The 21056-nt window shown below is 72.8% G+C and overlaps 2 protein-coding genes across 3 annotated transcripts in view; one reads left to right on the forward strand and one right to left on the reverse strand.

Moving 5' to 3' along the window:
- The first annotated feature begins 3811 nt into the window (after positions 1–3811).
- CKM (creatine kinase, M-type) lies at positions 3812–11650 on the forward strand. The gene is made up of 8 exons (XM_075915395.2): positions 3812–3971; positions 5186–5399; positions 5980–6134; positions 7205–7337; positions 7701–7872; positions 9165–9288; positions 9685–9874; positions 11418–11650. The coding sequence occupies exons 1-8, from the start codon at positions 3855–3857 to the stop codon at positions 11594–11596; spliced, it is 1284 nt and encodes a 427-aa protein (XP_075771510.2). The 5' UTR covers positions 3812–3854; the 3' UTR covers positions 11597–11650.
- A 1192-nt stretch (positions 11651–12842) lies between these two features.
- The window catches only part of MARK4 (microtubule affinity regulating kinase 4), a 38830-nt gene continuing 30616 nt past the window's right edge, over positions 12843–21056 (reverse strand). Inside the window, exons 14-18 of one of the 2 annotated variants that reach the window (XM_075915371.2) lie at positions 20192–20295; positions 19067–19327; positions 18070–18149; positions 17188–17232; positions 14086–14294 (exon numbers count right to left, since the gene is read on the reverse strand). In XM_075915371.2, coding sequence (XP_075771486.2) covers positions 14230–14294; positions 17188–17232; positions 18070–18149; positions 19067–19327; positions 20192–20295 — 555 coding nt within the window. In that variant the 3' untranslated portion in view covers positions 14086–14229. Of the gene's footprint in view, positions 14295–17187; positions 17233–18069; positions 18150–19066; positions 19328–20191; positions 20296–21056 lie in introns of both variants that reach the window. The other variant, XM_075915370.2, reaches the window with a different exon arrangement.

Below are 21056 nucleotides of genomic sequence, written 5' to 3' on the forward strand. Positions count from 1 at the left end.
CCAAGGGCGGGGGAGGGGCTGTGTGAGTGCGGGGAGGGGCCAAGGGCGGGGGAGGGGCTGTGTGAGTGCGGGGAGGGGCTAAGGGCGGGGGAGGGGCTGTGTGAGTGCGGGGAGGGGCCAAGGGCGGGGGAGGGGCTGTGTGAGTGCGGGGAGGGGCTAAGGGCGGGGGAGGGGCTGTGTGAGTGCGGGGAGGGGCTAAGGGCGGGGGAGGGGCTGTGTGAGCCATGTCGCAGAGGTGGGGGGGCAGCCGGGGGCTGGGCTGCACCAGGGCAGGGGTGGTCCCCTAAGCTGGCGGCATCCCCCTGGGGTCTCCCTGCCGCGGGCTGGCATGTCGCACCCCCCGCTGGGGGGTCTCCGCCCAGCCCTGCCCCCCAGGGCGCTATAAATAGCCGCCCCGGCGCCCGGCTCCAGTTCCCATGAGCCAGCGGATCCGACAGAGGTGACACCGCGGGACGCTTCCTCCACCCAGCAGGAGGGCCCGGCCCCCCCCAGCCCAGCGCCCCCCGGAGCCTCCCCCCCGCCACCCAGCGCCCCCTCCCCCCCCAACCCAGCGCCCCCCTGAGCCTCCCCCCCCCCACCCAGCGCCCCCTGCTGGGCCCTGCTCCCCCCCCCGCTGCCCAGCGCCCCCCTGAGCCTCCCCCCCCCCGCCACCCGCAACCCAATGCCCCCTGCTGGGCCCTGCCCCCCCCCCCGCAGCCCAGCGCCTCCCTGAGCCTCCCCCCCCCCCGCCACCCGCAACCCAATGCCCCCTGCTGGGCCCTGCCGCACCTCCTCCCACAACCCAGCGCCCCCTCTGCTGGGTCCTGCCCCCCCCCGCAGCCCAGCGCCCCCCTGAGTCTCCCCCCCCCTAGCCCCTCCCCCCCGAGCTGCCCCGTCCCCCGCCCCCTGCTGGGCCCTGCCCCACCCCTGCTGCAGCCCAGCACCTCCTTCAGCCTCCCTGTCTCCCGCCCCCCCATATCTCAGCCCTGCCCCCCCAGCCGCCCCGTCCCCTGCCTCCCGCAACCCAGCGCCCCCTGCTGGGCCCTGCCCCGCCCCCCCACAGCCCAGCCCCCCCCCCAGAGCCTCCCCGTCCCCCACCCCCCACAGCCCAGCGCCCATTGCTGGGCCCTGCCCAGTCGAGATGTGCTCAGGGGAGGAGGGGATGCTGCCACCCGCCGGGGAGTGGGGGCGACCCAGGTCCGGTCGACAGAAGGGGTCTGAGCGGGGGCCTTGCTACCGCCTGGCGCGGGGACGCTCGGGGGGCTCCTCAGCCGCCCCTGCTGGACTGATCCCCGGCTGGGCCCTTCTGCTCTGGCCCGTTCACCCAGCGGCATCAGCAGAGCCCGAAGGACCCCCCCCCCCCCCAGGCCTTTCTCCGCTCCAGCCCGCGGGCGATTGGCTCCGGGTCTCCCCCGCCCGGCTGAGGGCACCGCAGTGCCCAGCACGGGACAGGGCCCCCCTCCGTCCTGTGGGAACCGCCTACATCTGCCCGAGGCCGGGGCTGGTGTCTGGGCCCCCCCCCAGGGCATCCTCTCCCCAGCCTCCGACAGGGCCCCGGGACCTGGCTGCAGCCGCATGAGTCCCAGGCTCTCAGCAGACTCCGGCAGCCCAACCCCAGGGAGGGATCCACTCGAGCCTGGCGCCCGTTTCTCCGGGGGCGTCTCCGCGGTGGCCGTGCTCGGGCGCCGGCCCCTTCACTGGCCTCTGGAACAGCTGTCAGGGGCTCCCAGGTTCGGAACCACGGCCCCCGCTTTGGAGCAGCCTCTGGAAGGAACCCCAGGGGTCCCACGCCTCCTCCAGGGCCGGCCGTGCGGCCTCCCCACCTCCGAGCCTGAACCGCTTCCCTACTGCCGCCCCCCGTGAGCGGTGTCTGGGGGCCAGACTGGGAGAGGCGCGGCCCCCGGAGGGTGCCTGGCAGGCGGGTGAATTGGCCCTGGTGCCCAGCCTGGGATGGCCCCAGGTTTGTGCCGAGCCTCGGGGGTTAAAGCGGCCCAGGCCCAGCCAAGCTGGAGGGACCCCAAATCCAGGCTCTGTGTGTCCGTCTGGCCATCCAGAGCCAGCTCTTCCCCCGCCCAGCCCCCTTTGGCTGGCGAGTGTGGGGGGCTCTGCACACTCCCTGCCGGGCGTGTCCATGAAGGGGTCACTGGGGCTGGCCTTGGCTTGCTGGGTCCTAGGTCTCTTCAGCCCCCCTCTCTGGGAAGTGACACCCCTTCCCACCTGTGTTTCTTAGGGGGGTCCAGAAAGCAAACCCCACCCTCCCCACGGGGTAGCCATGCAACATAAAGGGGGAAACTGAGGCACGCATCAGCCACCTAAAATAATGCAAAACATTCTCACGTCGGCCCAGTATCCTGCAGCAGGGCGTTCCCCAGGTTGGTGGCCGCTTGGCTCTCTTGAGCGCCTTTGACTTTAACTGACGCCGCCCCAACGAGACAGGGGGCATCCCCACCCCCATGCAGTCCCGGGCTGCAGCACATGAACGTGGCTTGGAGGTCTAGGCTGGGCCCAGGCCCTCGCCGAGTGGGAGCGGCGGGAGGAAGGGACGTGCTGCCGGAACAAATCCCCCCCACACCCACCCAAAGCCGCTCCCCCCTCCCCGGACCGGGCCCTGGGCACTAGCTGGGTTCCCCGTTGCTGTCCCGGCAGCCCCCCTCGGGGCAGCAGGGGGTGTCCAGCCATGGGCCATGCCTCAGGTCCGAGGGGAGGGGACAGGCGCGCCCCGGCCCTGCCCCCCCACTCGCCCAGCCTTGGGGCACGCTCCCATAAATCAGCGCAGGGACAGCTGCTGCATGCACGCCCGGCTCCTCTCCCCGTTAGGAAGGCGTCGGGGGCCGGGAAACCCGAGCCAGGCCGTTTTGGGCGCGGGGTGGCGTGCGGGCGGCTGCCAGGCGGTGCTGGGCCCGGGCCAGCTGCAGAGCAAGCGGAGGGTTGGCATTGCTGCCTATATAAAGAGCTAGGCTGCCTGGGCGGCCACGGGCGGGGACCATGTGCTGACAAGCCCAGCTCAGCTGCCCAGGCCCCGGCTCCAAGCTGGCTGCACGGCCGGGGGAGGGGGCAGGTTGGAGGTGCAGGGAGAAAGGATGGGGGGAGTCACGTGGGTCCCCAGGGTCTGGTCCCCGTGGCCTTGGAATGGATGGGAAGGTGGTGCAGCATGGGGCCTGCCTCGCCAGGGTCATGGGGCCAGCCTGGGACCCAGGGAGCGTTCCATGGGGGGTCCCCCGCCGAGTCCCGACCCAGCCCAGCCAGGGAGAGCAGGGAAAACCTGTGGAACTCCCTGCCGGGGGATGTTGTGAAGGGCCCCAGTGTAACTGGGTTCAGAACAGAATGAGCCCTGGATGGGCAGGGATGTAACCCCTTGTTCTGGGTCGCCCTCAACCAGGACCTTGCACGCCAGCTCAGAGCGGGCCCGGGAATGGTTCTGGCCCTAGTGAAGATGGGCCCAGCTGGTCATGGCCCAGGGGAGGGGTGGGATGGACCCAGGAGGTGGATGCCTGGGGGGGGGGGGATGAACCCAGCCAGCCATGACCCAGGGGTGGGGAGATGGACCCAGCTGGTTAAGGCCCATGGGGTGGGACGGACCCAGCCGGTCGTGGCCTGGGGGGATGGGACAGACCCAGCCGGTCGTGGCCTGGGGGGGTGGGACGGACCCGGCCTGTCGTGATCCCCCCCAGGGACGGACCCGGCGGGTCACGCAGCGGCAGGTGGAATTTCTCCCCGTGCTGTTTGTCTGTTTTGCTGGTCACCGGGATACAGCCGGGCCCAGATCCTGCGCCCGCCGGGCCCCCAGCCAGGCCAGCTGGAGACAGCCCCAAATTTTGTGCTGGGCTGGTGGCAGCCGTGTCCAATCGGGGCCGGCCGGCGGCCCGGGCCAGCCAATGGGAGCCGTGCGCAGGGTATATATATGGGCAGCTCCCCTGCTGGGGTCCCGGGTCACTTGTCACGTCCGAGTAGAGGAGGCAGTGCCGTGCCGTCCCCGCTGTTCTGCTGATCCGGTAACCCCGGCGCGGGGAGCCCGGGAGGGGAATGGGGCAGGGGCAGGGGCTGCGCCTGACCTTGGGCTGGGGGCAGCGGGGAGCCCCGCGGGGCCAGGGCAGGGCGGAGTGGGGGAGGGCCCTGTGGGTGCAGCCTGCATGGGGCGCCCAAGGGCAATGCCCCATCAGCTTCCTGGCGGGTTGGGGGGGCATGGGGCCCCCATGAAGGTCGGGAGGCCGCAGAGCCGGAGGCTGGTGTTTGGGGCGGGCCCCGGGATGGTGCTGGAGCCTCGCTGGCCCGTTGCACCCTGGCGGCCTCTCTGGGTGAAGACGGGGGGTGCCCAGGGTGGGGCCCCTGCGGCCGGGGAGCCCCCGAAGCCTTGAGCAGAGCCCAGCGCCCCCCGAGAGGGCCCCCGTGGCTGCAGGTGGCTGGCTCCTCGCAAAGGCAGCCCCGGGAATGTGGGCTCAGCCGGCAGCTGCCGCTGCTCCCGCCAGGTGCCTGCCCCCCGGGACAAGGGCAGGGGCTTAAAATAGCCCTCCTAGAGCAGCTGAAAACCGGCCCAACTTTCCACCCGCAGCAACTAGATACCTCCCCCCCACCCCCCGCGGCACCTGCCCTGCCCTGCTGCCCCATGGGCACCCCCCACCAGCAGCTGCCCCCCAGTCTGGCCCAGCGGAGTCGTCCCCCCCGCCTCGCCCTCGCACGGGGTTCTGCCCAAACCTTTCACTGCCCCCCCACTCACCTGGGGAGAGCGCCCCCTGCTGGCCCAAGGGCCTGGTGGGGTCCGACCTCCCGGTTCCTGCCCTGAGCTCCCCGCAGGGAGTCCCCCACCCCGCAGCCAGCAGGGAACCTGGCATAGAGCAGCGCCCCTCAGCCCACGGCTCCTGGCAGAGGCTGGGCCCACCTGCCCACCAGGGGTCTCTGCAACGACCACACCCTCTGCTCCTCACACATAGGGGAAACTGAGGCACGCCCGGTGTTCTGACCAACCATTACGAACAACCCCCCGTTTGTCACATGGGCTCACCCTGCCCCCCCTGGAGACTTTAGGCGGTCCCGTGGCTGGCGCAGCCCACGTGGGATGCCTGGGACGCCCCTCTCGGTTTGGGGGCTGCGCTGTCGTGGGGCTCGGGCGGGTGCGAGGAGCCCCCCGGGCGTGGCGGAGCAGGGGAGGGGGCAGCCTGGTCCCAGCTGGCGCCTGCCCCCCGGCCTCAGCGAGCCCCGTGCCCCGCAGGACTCGCCCCTGCCCGCAGCCATGCCGTTCGGGAACACCCACAACAAGTACAAGCTGAACTTCTCGGCGGAGGAGGAGTTCCCCGACCTGAGCAAGCACAACAACCACATGGCCAAGGCCCTGACCCTGGACATCTACAAGAAGCTGCGTGACAAGGAGACACCCAGCGGCTTCACCCTGGACGACATCATCCAGACCGGGGTGGACAACCCAGGTGGGCGCTGGACGGACCCCCCCCCCCCGCTCCCCCACCCAGCGTCCCCCCCCCCCGGGAACCCCACCCCGTTGGGTCTCGCGCTGCTTTGGAGCCGAGTCGAACTCGGCCTGGGGCCCCCTCCTGCCACCTGAGCCCTGGGGGCCTCCCCAACCTGCCCACCGTGGCCCAGCCAGAATGGGGGGCCCTGGGCCAGGAGCTGCCTGTCACTGCGGGGCTGGGGCCTTGCGGACACCTGCCCTTTTGTCCTTGGCCCCCAGGGTGGGGAGCCCCCCCCCGGCGCATCCAGCATCCTGGGAACCCCTCCCCCCAGTCACTGATAGCTGGGCTCCAGCCTGTGGCCAAGGGAGAATTGCCCCCCCACCCCGTGTCCCTGGGACCCCCCACAACCGCTGGCAAAGGGGCAAGAGGCCTGGCAGGGTGAGGGGGCCTGGGGAAGCCGGGCTGAACCCTTCCTGCCACCCCCCCACTGGTGGGGAACGGGCCCCACGGGAGCCTGGCTGCCCCCTCCCAAGGAGCAGCAAGGGGGGGCCCCGGGGCCCCTCGCCAGCTGCCCAGGCTGACACCCGGCTGCCCGCAGGGCACCCCTTCATCATGACGGTGGGCTGCGTGGCCGGGGACGAGGAGACCTACGAGGTCTTCAAGGACCTGCTGGACCCCGTCATCCAGGACCGGCACGGCGGCTACAAGCCCACCGACTCCCACAAGACCGACCTCAACCACGAGAACCTGAAGGTGCGGGCGGGGGGGCGGGGGGCAGGGAGGAGAGGAGTGGGAGGGGGGACTGGAGCAGGGGAGAGGGGCTGAGGGGCTTGGGGGGCTGTGGTGGGAGGGGAGCTGGAGGGGACTGGGGGGCTGTGGTGGGAGGGGGGCTGGAGGGGTTTGGGGGGCTGTGGTGGGAGGGGAGCTGGAGGGGACTGGGGGGCTGTGGTGGGAGGGGAGCTGGAGGGGACTGGGGGGCTGTGGTGGGAGGGGAGCTGGAGGGGACTGGGGGGCTGTGGTGGGAGGGGGCCTGCAGTGGGGACTGGGGGGCTGTGGTGGGAGGGGAGCTGGAGGGGACTGGGGGGCTGTGGTGGGAGGGGGGCCTGCAGTGGGGACTGGGGGTTGTGGTGGGAGGGGGGCTGGAGGGGACTGGGGGGCTGTGGTGGGAGGGGAGCTGGAGAGGATTGGGGGCTGTGGTGGGAGGGGAGCTGGGGGATTGGGGGGCTGTGGTGGGAGGGGAGCTGGAGGGGATTGGGGGGCTGTGGTAGGAGGGGGGCTGGAGGGGATTGGGGGGCTGTGATGGGAGCTGGAGGGGATTGGGCGGCTGTGGTGGGAGGGGAGCTGGAGGGGACTGGGGGGCTGTGGTGGGAGGGGGGCCTGCAGTGGGGACTGGGGGGCTGTGGTGGGAGGGGAGCTGGAGGGGTTTGGGGGCTGTGGCGGGAGGGGGGCTGGAGAGGATTGGGGGGCTGTGGTGGGAGGGGGGCTGGAGAGGATTGGGGGCTGTGGTGGGAGGGGAGTTGGAGGGGACTGGGGGGCTGTGGCAGGAGGGGGGCTGGAGGGGACTGGGGGGCTGTGGTGGGAGGGGAGCTGGAGGGGATTGGGGGGCTGTGGTGTGAGGGGAGCTGGAGGGGATTGGGGGGCTGTGGCGGGAGGGGGGCCTGCAGTGGGGGCTGGGGGGCTGTGGCGGGAGGGGGGCCTGCAGTGGGGGCTGGGCCGGGGGAGGTTTGGGTGCAGGGACAGGACTGGGGGGGCGCAGGGAGGCACGCCGGGGGAGGGGGCCGTCCCGGGCTGTTGCGGATGTTGGTTCCCTCTGGCCCGCGCAGGGCGGCGACGACCTGGACCCCAACTACGTGCTGAGCAGCCGGGTGCGCACGGGCCGCAGCATCAAGGGGTACACGCTGCCCCCCCACTGCAGCCGCGGGGAGCGCCGGGCCATCGAGAAGCTCTCCGTCACCGGTAGGGGGCTGGGCCCGGCCTGTCCGAGCCCCTGCGGGCGCGCTGGTGGGGAGGGGGGTTCCCCACGGGCCGGGTCCATGGCAGGACGGGGGTCCCCACAGCCTGTGCCCTGGGGGGGGGGGGATTGGGCACTGGGTGCAGGGCAGCGGCCCCCTGCGGGGGTTGGGCTCCAGGGCGGTGGGACCAAGGAGCAGGGCAGCAGGACTTTGGGGGTGGAGGTGGGGGGGGCTGGAAAGCAGGGCTCTGGGCCATAGGGCTGGCGAGCAGGCCAGTGGGAGGCTGGGGTCAGGCCGTGGGGCGGAGGGGCCATGCGGGGGAGGGGCCGTGGGGCCAGGCCGGCGCTGAGCCCCGCTGCCCCCCCAGCGCTGAACAGCCTGACGGGGGAGTTCAAGGGCAAGTACTACCCGCTGAAGGACATGAGCGACAAGGAGCAGCAGCAGCTGATCGACGACCACTTCCTGTTCGACAAGCCCGTCTCGCCCTTGCTGCTGGCCTCCGGCATGGCCCGCGACTGGCCCGACGCCCGGGGCATCTGGTGAGCGCCAGGCGAGGGCAGTGGGGGCCAGTGGTTAGAGCGGGGGGGCTGGGAGCGAGGACCCTGGAGTTCTATTCCAGCTCAGGGAGGGTAGTGGGGGCCAGTGGTTAGAGCGGGGGGGGGGGCTGGGAGCCAGGCCCCCTGGGTTCTATTCCAGCTCAGGGAGGGTAGTGGGGGCCAGTGGTTAGAGCGGGGGGGGGCTGGGAGCCAGGCCCCCTGGGTTCTATTCCAGCTCAGGGAGGGTAGTGGGGGCCAGTGGTTAGAGCGGGGGGGGGGGGGGCTGGGAGCCAGGCCTCCTGGGTTCTATTCCAGCTCGGGGAGGGCAGTGGGGGCCAGTGGTTAGAGCGGGGGGAGGGGGCTGGGAGCCAGGCCCCCTGGGTTCTATTCCAGCTCGGGGAGGGCAGTGGGGGCCAGTGGTTAGAGCGGGGAGGGGCTGGGAGCCAGGCCCCCTGGGTTCTATTCCAGCTCAGGGAGGGTAGTGGGGGCCAGTGGTTAGAGCGGGGGGAGGGGCTGGGAGCCAGGCCCCCTGGGTTCTATTCCAGCTCAGGGAGGGTAGTGGGGGCCAGTGGTTAGAGCGGGGGGGGGGGGGGCTGGGAGCCAGGCCCCCTGGGTTCTATTCCAGCTCGGGGAGGGCAGTGGGGGCCAGTGGTTAGAGCGGGGGGAGGGGGCTGGGAGCCAGGCCCCCTGGGTTCTATTCCAGCTCGGGGAGGGCAGTGGGGGCCAGTGGTTAGAGTGTGGGGGGGGGCTGGGAGCCAGTCCCCCTGGGTTCTATTCCAGCTCGGGGAGGGCAGTGGGGGCCAGTGGTTAGAGCGGGGAGGGCTGGGAGCCAGGCCCCCTGGGTTCTATTTCAGCTCAGGGAGGGTAGTGGGGGCCAGTGGTTAGAGCGGGGGGGGGGGGGGCTGTGAGCCAGGCCCCCTGGGTTCTATTCCAGCTCGGGGAGGGCAGTGGGGGCCAGTGGTTAGAGCGTGGGGGGGGGGGCTGGTTTGATGCCAACTCGGGGAGGGGATCCCTGGACCCTGTTACAGTTTCCCCTCCCGGTGGTGCCACATGCTCCTCCCCGGGCCCTCTGGCCGGGCGTCGGGATGGGGGGGGGGGCGACAGCGAACCCACCGGGTGCCTCTGGGGAGAGGATGCCCCCTAGCCCGGCCTGGCCAGCAGGGCCCAGACCTACCAGCTGAGGGGGCAGGGCCCTTCCCCCCGCTGTGCTGGGGGGCTGGCGAGGGGCCCCGGCCCTGGGCGTGCGGCTGGGCAGAGGGGCGGTGCCGGGGCCATCACCCCCCGCTGTGTTCCAGGCACAACGATAACAAGACCTTCCTGGTGTGGGTGAACGAGGAGGACCATCTGCGCGTCATCTCCATGGAGAAGGGGGGCAACATGAAGGAGGTGTTCCGGCGCTTCTGTGTGGGGCTGCAGAAGGTGAGCACCCCCCTGCCCCGCGGGGGGAGAGAACCCAGGACCCCCCGCCCCCCGCTCTCACCGCTAGACCTCACTGCCCGCCTTGACGCTGGGGTGCGGGCCAGAGCGCTCCCAGCTGGTGGACGCCCCTCGCCCTGGGGCCTCAGAGTATCTGCTCCCCCCCCCACTGCCTAGCTCTGGTGTCAGCTGTGGGGCACCCCTGGCACTGGATAGGGGGCACGGGGCGTGCTGGGCCTGGCTGGCAGAGGCAACCCAGAATCTAGCTGGGGCAGGGGGGCCCTGGGCCCAGCCATTTCCAGGGCTGGGCCCTGACGGGGAGGCCCTGGGCCAAGCGGGGGGGGACATGGGGCTGAGCAGGCGGCGCGGGGTGACCGGCTTTCCCTGCCCCCCCGGCAGATCGAGGAGATCTTCAAGAAGGCCGGACACCCCTTCATGTGGAACCAGCACCTGGGCTACGTGCTCACCTGCCCGTCCAACCTGGGCACCGGCCTGCGGGGCGGCGTCCACGTCAAGCTCCCCCACCTCAGCAAGCACCCCAAGTTCGAGGAGACCCTCAAGCGGCTGCGGCTGCAGAAGCGCGGCACAGGTGAGGGGGCGGGGCCGGGGGGGCAGCACAGGTGAGGGGGCGGGGCCGGGGGGGCTGCACAGGGGAGGGGGGAGGGTTCCAGGCGGGCACGGGGTCAGGGGAGGGGAGGCAGGTGGATGTGGAAGGGGGGGCACAGGCTTGGGGGAGGGGCGGACGAAGGGTACAGGGGGGAGAGCTGCGCTGCCCCTGTGGGGGAATAAGGGGGGAGCCTGGTGCTGGGGTGCCCCCGGGGCAGCGCCTGCCAGGTCTGGGCCCTGAGGCCGGCTGGGCCAGGCGTGGCTGGACCCTGGCACCAGCATGGGCACTGGGCCGGGCGGTGGGGGGACACTGGGCTGGGACCTGGGGGCTCTGAGAGGCCGGGCAGTGCTGGAGGGGGGAGGGCAGCTGGCCATGGGGGGGGGCAGCGTGGGCCCTGAGCGCGTGGGGCTGTGCCCGCAGGCGGCGTGGACACCGAGGCCGTGGGGGGCCGTGGGGGGGGGCGGCGTGGGCACTGAGCACGTGGGGCTGTGCCCGCAGGCGGCGTGGACACCGAGGCCGTGGGGGGCCGTGGGGGGGCGGCGTGGGCACTGAGCACGTGGGGCTGTGCCCACAGGCGGCGTGGACACTGAGGCCGTGGAGGGCCGTGGGGGGGGCGGCGTGGGCACTGAGCGCGTGGGGCTGTGCCCACAGGCGGCGTGGACACCGAGGCCGTGGGGGGGGCGGCGTGGGCCCTGAGCGCGTGGGGCTGTGCCCGCAGGCGGCATGGACACCGAGGCCATGGGGGGCCGTGGGGGGGGGCGGCGTGGGCACTGAGTGCGTGGGGCTGTGCCCGCAGGCGGCGTGGACACCGAGGCCATGGGGGGCCGTGGGGGGGGGCGGCGTGGGCACTGAGTGCGTGGGGCTGTGCCCGCAGGCGGCGTGGACACCGAGGCCATGGGGGGCCGTGGGGGGGGCGGCGTGGGCACTGAGTGCGTGGGGCTGTGCCCGCAGGCGGCGTGGACACCGAGGCCATGGGGGGCCGTGGGGGGGGGCGGCGTGGGCACTGAGTGCGTGGGGCTGTGCCCGCAGGCGGCGTGGACACTGAGGCCGTGGGGGTGGCGGCGTGGGCACTGAGTGCGTGGGGCTGTGCCCGCAGGCGGTGTGGACACCGAGGCCGTGGGGGGGGGCGGCGTGGGCCCTGAGCGCGTGGGGCTGTGCCCGCAGGCGGTGTGGACACCGAGGCCGTGGGGGGGGCAGCATGGGCACTGAGCGCGTGGGGCTGTGCCCGCAGGTGGCGTGGACACCGAGGCCGTGGGGGGGGGCGGCGTGGGCACTGAGCGCGTGGGGCTGTGCCCGCAGGCGGCGTGGACACCGAGGCCGTGGGGGGGGGCGGCGTGGGCGCTGAGCGCGTGGGGCTGTGCCCGCAGGCGGTGTGGACACCGAGGCCGTGGGGGGGCCGTGGGGGGTGGCGGCGTGGGTGCTGAGCACGTGGGGCTGTGCCCGCAGGCGGCGTGGACACCGAGGCCGTGGGGGGGCCGTGGGGGGTGGCGGCGTGGGTGCTGAGCACGTGGGGCTGTGCCCGCAGGCGGTGTGGACACCGAGGCCGTGGGCGCCGTGTTCGACATCTCCAACGCCGACCGGCTGGGCTTCTCGGAGGTGGAGCAGGTGCAGATGGTGGTGGACGGCGTGAAGCTCATGGTGGAGATGGAGAAGAAGCTGGAGAAGGGTCAGGCCATCGACGACATGGTCCCCGCCCAGAAGTAGGGGGCCTGGTCCCACCTGCGGGCCCCTGAGGCCTAATAAAGAACCATGGCTGCCTGGCGGCTGCTCTGTGTCTGTGCGTGTGGGGGGGAGGCGGGGGTAGCGCAGGGGCGAGGCCTGGCCCCCCAAGCGTGCAGCCCGGCCCGGTGCCAGGCCAAGGGGCAGTAGCTCTCCAGTGGGCAGGGGAAGGGGGGCTCCACTTGAGCCAGGCCCCTGCCTCCGAGCCCCCCGGAGCCTCCCCCCAAGAGCAAGACGCTGTCCGGCCAGCTCCGGAGCCCCTACCGCCCCCTCGGTGCAGAGCCCCACTGGGCTGGGTGGGGTCAGGTTTTGGGGGCTCTGGCTCCAAGCCACGTGCACCTGGCTCTGCCCACCCAGCGACCTATGGGCAGAGGGCCGGAGGCCAGCGTCGGCCTGCGCTATGGGGCAGCAGCTCAGCCAGGGGCGTTCCAGCTCTGGAAGGGCTGCTCAGCAGAGCCGTGTGGGGCCCATGAGCGGGGCGGAGCGCCCAGGGCCCTGCCTGCGCGCTCCCGGAGGGCTGGCACCATAGGGACGCCCGGGCCCAAGGTGCCAGCAGAAAGGGGGTACTGAATCCAAGCTCCCGCCCGCACCCCATGTGCCTGCCACGGCCTGCCAGCTTTGTGCCCACCAGCAAGCCCCCAGCTGTACACACCAGCACCTGTGCCCACCCCACCCAGCTTAGCTGCTGGCCGTGCCAGCCGGTTCTGTGCTCCCCAAGGCCCTGTGACCACCCAAGCCCCCTGCCAGCCAGCCCACCCCACACAAGCCCTGAGCGGTGCCCCCCTGCTGCCTGGGCTGCCCCACAACCGGCAAAGCAGCTCAGCTTGGCGCTGGCATCTAGGTGAACCCTGAGCAATACAGGGCCAGCAGACCCTCCGCCCACGGCCAACCTGGGCCTCGCCCCATGGCACGCCGGCCCGGTTCCCCAGCACCTGCCACTTGCTAGCAAAACAGGGGCAAAACAGGAAGTCCCGCCCTCGCCCCGGCACGTGGGGCGCCTCCATTGCATCGCGGTGCACACAGGACGTGCGCTAGGTGGGACTGTAAAACCAACCAGCCGCAAAACCCCCTGCACTCTGCCCCACGGCCGCGGGCAGCAGGGCACCTGGCTCCACCCGCAGGGCAGGGCAGCCCGCCCCGGCTGGGGTTGGAGGGTTGCTGGTTCCGGACGGGCTGGAGGCGCCAGACGGGCGTGGCCCGCGGGGGGCGGAGGCAGGAGCCAGAGGGGGGCTGAGGTTTCCTATGTTTATTGGGGGGCGATACAGACTGGCGCACAGGGCTGGAATAACTTAAAAACGTCCCAAGGCTACGAGCTGGCTCGTTACGCTACACGACCCTAAGGGACTCGGGGCTATTTACAGGGGCTGTACAAGAGGGGAGGGCCCGGGGCAGAGCTTGGGGGGGGACCCACCAGGGCTGCCCCAGGGGTGGCCTGGTGCTTTGCTCTTAAAAAAAGAGGGGGGTCAGCAGAGCCCGGCGGAAACCCCCCGGTGTCCCCCCCCAGGCAGCCAGCAGATCTTCCATCTTTTATTCCTTGCCCACTTCCAGCCCCTCGCCCCCTCCAGCCGTCCCCTCAGAGGCCAGGCCAACCCCCCCGCCCCACGGCATCCCCTCCCCCCTAGGCACGTGTGGACAGGCGCTGCCCCTCCGGGGAGATGCAGCCGCTTGTGCCAGGCCCCCGCCCGCCTGCGCAGCTCCTCTGATTGCCCCTGGAGGTCCAGCCTCCCCGAGGGCCACCCGCTGGCCCCTCCTGGTCCCGGCCCCGGGCTGGGGTGGCCAAGGGTGGGGGGAGAGGGAGGGCTGGGCTCAGAACTGCTCCCAGGAGGGAGGCACAGGCCCGGGGGCTGCCCTAGCGGTGGAGTAAGGGGAGGGCTGCGAGCCCAGGGGTTACTTGCCCCTTGGCTCCCAGATCCACCCCCTCATCCCCAATCCAAGGGGCACGTAGGGCCTGGCGCTAGCCCCTGCTCAGCACTGCTGGGCCCAGACAGAGCCAGCCCCTGCTCCTGGGGGCTGCCCCCCAGCCGCTGCTGCTCTCCACCCCCCAGGGAGACGGGGCTCCCCTCTGGGCCTGATGGCACCACTCCCACCCTTCAGCCTCGATCCACCCCCACCCCAGAGGGGCCCTGCCCTACCCCTGCCAGCATCTTCCCCCAGCACCTGCCGAGGGGGGCCCCCTATGCGGGGGGCCAGTGGCTCAGATCCACCCCCACGGGCCTGCCCCCGCCCAGCCCGGCCCCGAGGCGGGGCCAGCACCGGAGAGGCTGCGCCCAGGGCCAGGACACGGCCCCTAGAGGCCGGGGAGCCGGGGGTTCCGGCAGGCAGGGCTTGGCGCCGGCGCGGCCCCGGGCGCTAGAGCTGCAGCTGGCTGGCGATGCTGGTCACCACGGTGCGGAAGGCCAGCGAGGTGCCGGCCAGGCGCCGGAAGAGCACGCCCGTCAGGCCCGGGCGCTGCAGCCGGCACACCTCGGCCTCGAAGTGGCAGAAGTGCTCGCCGGCGCCCTTGGCGTGCGTGCAGGACAGGAGGAAGGGCTCCAGCTGGCGGCAGAGGCAGCTGGCGGAGTCCGTGGCCTGGCGCAGGGCGGCCATCATGGCCTCGGGGGGGCGGGCGCTGGTCACCTTCACATGCCCGGTACATCGGAGCAGCCGGGGTTCTGCTTCCTTTTGATTCCAAGGTAAATTGCAACTGTGGGCGGAGGGAAGGGAGGGAGCGTCAGCCGGGCGGGCGGGGGGCTGCAGGGCTCCCGCGGAGACACTGGGAGGGGGCAGGCGCTGTCAAAGCGGGTGGGGGGGGGAGAGACCTTTCGGGGCAGTCCCAGCGCGGCCGAGATGGCCGAGCAGGATGTCACAGGGCGGCCCCGAAAGGGTGGGACGTGGATGGGCAGAGGCAGGACAAAGGGATCCCAAGAGGGGCAGGGGGAAGGCAGGGCGGGGCAGGACAAAGGGATCCCAAGAGGGGCAGGGGCAGGGCGGGGCGGGGCAAGACAAAGGGATCCCAAGAGGGGCAGGGGCAGGGCGGGGCGGGGCAAGACAAAGGGATCCCAAGGGGCAGGGGGAAGGCGGGGCAGGGCAGGACAAAGGGATCCCAAGAGGGGCAGGGGGAAGGCGGGGCGGGGCGGGGCAGGACAAAGGGATCCCAAGAGGGGCAGGGGGAAGGCGGGGCAGGGCAGGACAAAGGGATCCCAAGAGGGGCAGGGGCAGGGCAGGGCAGGGCAGGACAAAGGGATCCCAAGAGGGGCGGGGGAGGGGGGCGGGGCGGGGCAGGACAAAGGGATCCCAAGAGGGGCAGGGGGAAGGCGGGGCGGGGCGGGGCAGGACAAAGGGATCCCAAGAGGGGCGGGGGAAGGCGGGGCGGGGCGGGGCAGGACAAAGGGATCCCAAGAGGGGCAGGGGGAAGGCGGGGCGGGGCAGGACAAAGGGATCCCAAGAGGGGCAGGGGGAAGGCAGGGCAGGGCAGGACAAAGGGATCCCAAGAGGGGCGGGGGGAAGGCAGGGCGGGGCGGGGCAGGACAAAGGGATCCCAAGAGGGGCGGGGGAAGGCGGGGCAGGGCGGGGCAGGACAAAGGGATCCCAAGAGGGGCGGGGGGAAGGCAGGGCGGGGCAGGGCAGGACAAAGGGATCCCAAGAGGGGCAGGGGGAAGGCGGGGCGGGGCAGGGCAGGACAAAGGGATCCCAAGAGGGGCAGGGGGAAGGCGGGGCAGGGCAGGACAAAGGGATCCCAAGAGGGGCAGGGGGAAGGCAGGGCGGGGCGGGGCAGGACAAAGGGATCCCAAGAGGGGCAGGGGAAGGCAGGGCGGGGCAGGGCAGGACAAAGGGATCCCAAGAGGGGCAGGGGGAAGGCGGGGCAGGGCGGGGCAGGACAAAGGGATCCCAAGAGGGGCGGGGGAAGGCAGGGCGGGGCGGGGCAGGACAAAGGGATCCCAAGAGGGGCAGGGGAAGGCAGGGCGGGGCAGGACAAAGGGATCCCAAGAGGGGCAGGGGGAAGGCAGGGCGGGGCGGGGCAGGACAAAGGGATCCCAAGAGGGGCAGGGGGAAGGCAGGGCGGGGCGGGGCAGGACAAAGGGATCCCAAGAGGGGCAGGGGGAAGGCGGGGGGGCGGGGCAGGGCAGGACAAAGGGATCCCAAGAGGGGCAGGGGGAAGGCGGGGCGGGGCAGGACAAAGGGATCCCAAGAGGGGCAGGGGGAAGGCAGGGCGGGGCGGGGCAGGACAAAGGGATCCCAAGAGGGGCAGGGGGAAGGCAGGGCGGGGCGGGGCAGGACAAAGGGATCCCAAGAGGGGCAGGGGGAAGGCGGGGCGGGGCAGGGCAGGACAAAGGGATCCCAAGAGGGGCGGGGGAAGGCGGGGCGGGGCAGGGCAGGACAAAGGGATCCCAAGAGGGGCAGGGGGAAGGCAGGGCGGGGCGGGGCAGGGCAGGACAAAGGGATCCCAAGAGGGGCGGGGGAAGGCGGGGCGGGGCAGGGCAGGACAAAGGGATCCCAAGAGGGGCGGGGGAAGGCGGGGCGGGGCAGGGCAGGACAAAGGGATCCCAAGAGGGGCGGGGGAAGGCAGGGCGGGGCAGGGCAGGACAAAGGGATCCCAAGAGGGGCAGGGGGAAGGCGGGGCAGGACAAAGGGATCCCAAGAGGGGCGGGGGAAGGCGGGGTGGGGCAGGGCAGGACAAAGGGATCCCAAGAGGGGCAGGGGGAAGGCGGGGCAGGGCGGGGCAGGACAAAGGGATCCCAAGAGGGGCAGGGGGAAGGCAGGGCGGGGCGGGGCAGGACAAAGGGATCCCAAGAGGGGCAGGGGGAAGGCGGGGCAGGGCGGGGCAGGACAAAGGGATCCCAAGAGGGGCGGGGGAAGGCAGGGCGGGGCAGGACAAAGGGATCCCAAGAGGGGCAGGGGGAAGGCAGGGCAGGGCAGGACAAAGGGATCCCAAGAGGGGCAGGGGGAAGGCGGGGCGGGGCAGGACAAAGGGATCCCAAGAGGGGCAGGGGGAAGGCAGGGCAGGGCAGGACAAAGGGATCCCAAGAGGGGCAGGGGGAAGGCGGGGCGGGGCAGGACAAAGGGATCCCAAGGGGCAGGGGGAAGGCGGGGCGGGGCAGGACAAAGGGATCCCAAGAGGGGCAGGGGGAAGGCGGGGCGGGGCGGGGCAGGACAAAGGGATCCCAAGGGGGCAGGGGGAAGGCGGGGCGGGGCGGGGCAGGACAAAGGGATCCCAAGAGGGGCAGGGGGAAGGCGGGGCAGGGCAGGACAAAGGGATCCCAAGAGGGGCAGGGGGAAGGCGGGGCGGGGTGGGGCAGGGCAGCCCTAGCAGGCTGGTTTGAGACAGGAAGGGGCAGGGCAGGTCCAACCCGAGGGGCTGGGATTCCCCAGGGTGGAGTGGACCCAGCAGGCTGCGATGGGGCGGGGCTGGAGCTGCTCCCGCGGGCTGGGATGCAGCAGGGTAACGTGGGATGGGGCAGGCCGGCCCCAGAGGAATGGGGCTGGGTGGTCCCAGCAGGTCAATAGGTGATGGGAGCTGGGGAGTCCCCAGGGTCTGGGCAGCGGTGGGCCATGGGATCAGGTGAGGTGGAGGCGGGGGCGGGGGCGGGGGCACGTACCTTGTGAGCGCAGGTCCCCTGATTCTCTCAGGTTCGTCTGCGACCCTGTGGCAGGGACGGAGCGGCCGTCAGTGGCGGAGCTGAGGTGCTGCACCATGCTCCGGGGGGCAGCAGCAGGCGCTGGGCACAGGGAGACAGGGCTGCTCCCGGCCAGGGCCCCAGAGCTGCGTATGCGCAGACCCCCCATCTGAGCCCTGGACAGCTGTATAGCGCCGTGGGCAGGGCCGACACTGCAGCCAGGCATGGTCCTACGGCCGTGGCTTGACCGTGCCACCCCTGGACATGGGCCACAGCCTGACCACACAGCCCCGGGGCACAGACCCTATGCCCCCAGCCCCACTTCGCTGCCTCTGGGCACAGGCCCCATGCCCCCAGCCCCACTTCGCTGCCTCTGGGCACAGGCCCTATGCCCCCAGCCCCACTTCGCTGCCTCTGGGCACAGGCCCCATGCCCCCAGCCCCACTTCGCTGCCCTTGGGCACAGGCCCCATGCCCCCAGCCCCACTTTGCTGCCCTTGGGCACAGGCCCCATGCCCCCAGCCCCACTTCGCTGCCCTTGGGCACAGGCCCCATGCCCCCAGCCCCACTTTGCTGCCCCTGGGCACAGACCCCATGCCCCCAGCCCCACTTCGCTGCCTCTGGGCACAGGCCCCATGTCCCCAGCCCTGCCCAAGGGAAGGCTGCTCGGGATTGGGGCACACAGCTCCCTGCGGTCCAGCCAGATCCCTCCCCCCCGAATATGGTCCAGGGCCCCGAGCCGTCCCCGGGGTTCCAGGCTGTGGGGCGGGCTGGTGAAATCCAGGCCCTGGAGTTGGAAAGTAAAGGCAGGAAGAGAGAGAGCGAGAGAGCGATGGGGGGGGCGAGCAGAAGCAGCGGCACTTACTGATTTTGGCTCCTTGAGGCACAGAGGCGCCAGAGACGCACCTGTTAGAATTCTGCCGCTTAGACGGGTCAAGAGTGACCCTGAAACAGAGAAGGCCGAGTGAAGGGGGAGCAGAGAGCGAGAGACCAGAGGGGGCAGGCACACGAGTCAGACAGGAAAACGTGGCGCCCAGACCCCAGGGCCCAACCTTGGGGTCCCCACAGCAACCCCTCCGGGCCAGGCTGGGGCTGGAGTAGCCGGGGGCTCCCCCCCACAGCCAGCTCCTGCCCCGTTCCCCACAGCGCCCCCTGCTGGGAGAGGCTGGGGCTGGAGTAGCTGGGGGCTCCCCCCACAGCCAGCTCCTGCCCTGTTCCCCACAGCGCCCCCTGCTGGGAGAGGCTGGGGCTGGAGTAGCCGGGGGCTCCCCCCCACAGCCAGCTCCTGCCCCGTTCCCCACAGCGCCCCCTGCTGGGAGAGGCTGGGGCTGGAGTAGCTGGTGGCTCCCCCCCACAGCCAGCTCCTGCCCCGTTCCCCACAGCGCCCCCTGCTGGGAGAGGCTGGGGCTGGAGTAGCCGGGGGCTCCCCCCCACAGCCAGCTCCTGCCCCGTTCCCCACAGCGCCCCCTGCTGGGAGAGGCTGGGGCTGGAGTAGCCGGGGGCTCCCCCCCACAGCCAGCTCCTGCCCCGTTCCCCACAGCGCCCCCTGCTGGGAGAGGCTGGGGCTGGAGTAGCCGGGGGCTCCCCCTCACAGCCAGCTCCTGCCCCGTTCCCCACAGTGCCCCCTGCTGGGAGAGGCTGGGGCTGGAGTAGCTGGGGGCTCCCCCCACAGCCAGCTCCTGCCCCGTTCCCCACAGCGCCCCCTGCTGGGAGAGGCCGGGACTGGAGTAGCCGGTGGCTCCACACAGCCAGCTCCTGCCCCCTCTCCACAGCGCCCCCTGCTGGCTGAGGGTGGGGGGGTCGGGAAGTCCCCGCGGCCAGCGCCCCTGCCCCACGCCGAGTGGCGGGCCGGAGGCACTCACCGCCGTGTCAGCTTGGAGGTGAGTTTGCTGAAGAGGTTGGAGGTGGCCCGGCTGCGGCTCTGGGGCAGCGGCGTGGCCTCGTGGGACAGCGTGGGGGAGGCAGGCGGCCCGTTCTGCACGGCCCCGCGCCGGTCCCGCACCTGGCCCCCGTGGAAGGTGCTGCGGATGGTGCTGCCGCGCGAGAGGCGGGTGCGGTCCGAGGACGAGGTGGCGATGCTGTGGCTGGAGGGCGAGGCGGGGGGCACCCGGCTGGAGATGGAGCTGGGGAGGGTGGGGGGAGAGAGCCCCAGGGTGAGCCCCACACACTGTTCTCCTCCCGCCCCCCCCGCACAGCCTGCCCCATAACCCGCACCCCCAAGCACGTCCTGCTCTGTTAACCCTCGTGCGCCCCTGAATCCCAGCACCTGTATCAATGACAGCTCCCCAGGCACCCCTGCCCCACAGAACCCCCCCCCACCTCCCATCCCCCTCCCACCCCAGGGGCTGGGCAAAGTATCGGAAACAGGGTCAACCTTCGGGCAACCCGCCCAGACTGAGCAAGGAACTCGGTTCCTGCAGCGGTTACCCCGGGTCTGTCCTGCGCTGCCCACGGGCACTGGGGGGGGTGTAAGCGGGGGATGGGGGACCCGTGAGGTTACCCCGGGTCTGTCCCGGCGCTGCCCGCGGGCACTGGGGGGGTGTAAGTGGGGGATGGGGGCCCCGTGAGGTTACCCCGGGTCTGTCCCGGCGCTGCCCGTGGGCACTGGGGGGGGCGGTGTAAGCGGGGGATGGGGGCCCATGGGCACTGGAGCAGGGCAAATGGAAACAGGGCGGGAGCCAGCGCCCATGGGAAGGAAGGGGGAGGGGCTGACGGCAGCTCAATGATGACTGAATGGGGGGGGGGGGGCAGGGCAGGCTCCCCCTCCCCCACCACTGCCTGGCTCTCCCCTCCCCAGCACTGCCCATCCCCCCGACTCCGGCCGGCAGCCTCTGCCCCTCGGTGCCCCCGGCAGCCCCACCCCGCTGCCAGAGAGCCGGCCCCAGCGCCGCAGGCCATCGGGGAGCGACCGCGGGGCTGAGGGGGGCTCCCTGCCTCGGCTCTGGGGCCGCCCCGGCTCGCCGGCAGCGCCGCGGGGCCCCCCCCACCTGTTCTCCTTGCCGTTGTGCAGCAGCGAGTGGCGGTCGGTGCCGGGCCGCTCCGTGCACACGTACGTGTTCCTCCGCGTCATCACGCTCGACGGCATGTTGTTCTGCGGGGGGCCAAGCGGGGCTTAGCGTGGGCCTGGCCCCCGGGCTCACGCCGCTCCCGCCCCCCCCGCCGCCCGGCCCCCCCCGCTCCCGGCCCCCCCCGCCGCCCGGCCCCCGGGCTCACACCACTCCCAGCCCCCCGCCGCCCGGCCCCGGGCTCCCGCCGCTCCCGGCCCCCCCCGCCCGGCCCCCAGGCTCACGCCACTCCCGGCCCCCCGCCGCCCGGGCTCACGCCGCTCCCGGCCCCCCCGCCGCCCGGCCCCCGGGCTCACGCCACTCCCGGCCCCCCCCCCCGCCGCCTGGCCCCCGGGCTCACGCCGCTCCCGGCCCCCCCCCCCGCCCGGCCCCCGGGCTCACGCCGCTCCCGGCCCCCCGCCGCCCGGCCCCCAGGCTCACGCCGCTCCCGGCCCCCCCCCGCCCGGCCCCCGGGCTCACGCCACTCCCGGCCCCCCCCCCCCCGCCCCTGGCCCCCGGGCTCACGCCGCTCCCGGCCCCCCCCCCCCGCCCGGCCCCCGGGCTCACGCCACTCCCGGCCCCCCGCCGCCCGGCCCCCGGGCTCACGCCACTCCCGGGCCCCCCGCCGCCCGGCCCCACGCCGCTCCCCCCCCCCGCCGCCCGGCCCCCGGGCTCACGCCACTCCCGGCCCCCCCCCGCCGCCCGGCCCCCCCCCCCCGCCGCCCGGCCCCCGGGCTCACGCCACTCCCGGCCCCCCGCCGCCCGGGCTCACGCCGCTCCCGGCCCCCCCGCCGCCCGGCCCCCGGGC

The sequence above is a fragment of the Pelodiscus sinensis genome, chromosome 18 (assembly GCF_052426305.1).
Source record: "Pelodiscus sinensis isolate ZL-2025 chromosome 18, ASM5242630v1, whole genome shotgun sequence".
Classification (NCBI taxonomy): Eukaryota; Metazoa; Chordata; order Testudines; family Trionychidae; genus Pelodiscus; species Pelodiscus sinensis.